Here is a 1,639-nt window from a genome sequence, read left to right as displayed (position 1 = left end):
ATTTAAAAAAAAAATTAAACAACGAAATAACTAGGTAATTAGTGAATTTTAATTATATTAAAAATAAATATTAGTAAAATAATTGGAAAAGTTGAAAGAAAGAAATTGGAACACTTGCCCGAAATGTGAGCTGTTTACGTGGCCTTGTCCACGTAAAAGAAATGAACACGTGTCAAACTGTGGGAGGGCTAAGATATTTAGCATCTCAGGGATGAAAGTACAATATAGTCCTTGAGTAAATTGGGTGATTTAGTGAATCTTATATGGGCAAAATCGTAAATGTAAATGTGAATACCTACTACTTGATTGATTTTTATATAATAAGCCTCCTTCTCGAACTTCCATTTGAACAGAGTACATACATTTGCGATCTGTCTGGTTTTTGGTTTTTGGTTTTTCTCCTCTGGTGAGAAATATGGCCAGTTTATCTTCATTCAATCGATTTTCATGTGAGACGGTCTCAATCAAATCTTCAGTGACTCGATCCAGCACTAATCTCGTAGGTCTTCCTGCAAATTCCGTAGCGTTTTGCTTTGGGAAACCGTCTGAAAGTTCGAAGATCTCATCCGGATTGGTTCTCAAGGTGAGGCCGAGTTTTAGAGTGGAAGCCGTTCCGAGTGAAGACGAGTGGGGATCAGAAACTGGCGAATTTGACGTCGCGGTCGAGGCTAATTCCGCCGCCGTTGCGGTGGAGGAGCCGTCTGAAATCGATATATTGAAGAAACAGCTGGTGGATGCGTTTTACGGAACGGATAGAGGACTTAAGGCTACGAGCGAGACTAGGGCTGAAGTTGTGGAGTTAATCACGCAGCTTGAAGCTAAAAACCCTACTCCGGCTCCTACCGATGCACTTACTCTTCTCAATGGCAAATGGATTCTGGCGTAAGTTTAGATTTCTCTCAAATTGAATTGAATTGGTTTTAGAATTGAATTGAAATGGAAAACAACACAGGTACACATCATTCTCTGGTCTGTTTCCTCTGTTATCAAGATCATTGCCACTGGTAAAAGTGGAGGAGATTTCACAAACCATAGATTCAGTTGACTTCACCGTCCAAAACTCCGTCTTGTTTTCTGGACCACTGGCCACCACAGCCATTAGCACCAATGCCAAATTTGAAGTTCGAAGTCCCCTGCGCGTTCAGGTTTATTTATACATAGAATCATTGTGCTTGTTGTTGTTGTTGTTCATAATTGTTTGTTTGTTTGTAATAGATAAAATTTGAAGAGGGGGTAATTGGGACTCCCCAGCTGACGGATTCGATAGAGATACCGGAAAACGTGGAAATATTTGGACAGAAAATAGATCTGACGCCGTTCAAAGGGATAATCACGTCGGTTCAAGACACGGCTTCATCGGTGGCCAAGACCATCTCTAGCCAACCGCCGTTGAAGTTCTCGATAACGAGTAGCAAAGCGGAGTCATGGTTGCTCACCACTTACCTTGATGAAGAACTAAGGATCTCCAGGGGAGATGGCGGCAGTGTCTTTGTACTCATCAAGAATGGAAGCTCTCTCTTAAATTTCTAAACTGCCATACTTATTTGCTTTGTCTTGTACCCTACTACTGCCTCTATTCTATACATACATACATACTTACAACTTTGATTAATATTCTCATTTCTCTTGTTAAATGCTA

General features: G+C 40.6%; 1 protein-coding gene across 1 annotated transcript; it reads left to right on the top strand.

Moving 5' to 3' along the window:
- The first annotated feature begins 343 nt into the window (after window positions 1-343).
- Window positions 344-1,639, top strand: LOC124915319 (light-induced protein, chloroplastic-like). Its single transcript, XM_047456013.1, has 3 exons — window positions 344-882; window positions 953-1,145; window positions 1,216-1,639. Exons 1-3 carry the CDS (start codon window positions 416-418, stop codon window positions 1,528-1,530), a joined length of 975 nt encoding a protein of 324 aa, XP_047311969.1. The 5' UTR covers window positions 344-415; the 3' UTR covers window positions 1,531-1,639.

Source organism: Impatiens glandulifera, chromosome 9 (genome assembly GCF_907164915.1).
Source record: "Impatiens glandulifera chromosome 9, dImpGla2.1, whole genome shotgun sequence".
Lineage (NCBI taxonomy): Eukaryota > Viridiplantae > Streptophyta > Magnoliopsida > Ericales > Balsaminaceae > Impatiens > Impatiens glandulifera.
This window is presented reverse-complemented; position numbering and strand designations above follow the sequence as displayed.

Bases quoted from the DNA above. Each gene is read 5' to 3' on its own strand.
- LOC124915319 (XM_047456013.1), top strand. From the start codon at position 416: ATGGCCAGTTTATCTTCATTCAATCGATTTTCATGTGAGACGGTCTCA. The intron at 883-952 runs GTAAGTTTAGAT...AAAACAACACAG, and splicing joins AATGGCAAATGGATTCTGGC to GTACACATCATTCTCTGGTC. The intron at 1,146-1,215 runs GTTTATTTATAC...TGTTTGTAATAG, and splicing joins GAAGTCCCCTGCGCGTTCAG to ATAAAATTTGAAGAGGGGGT.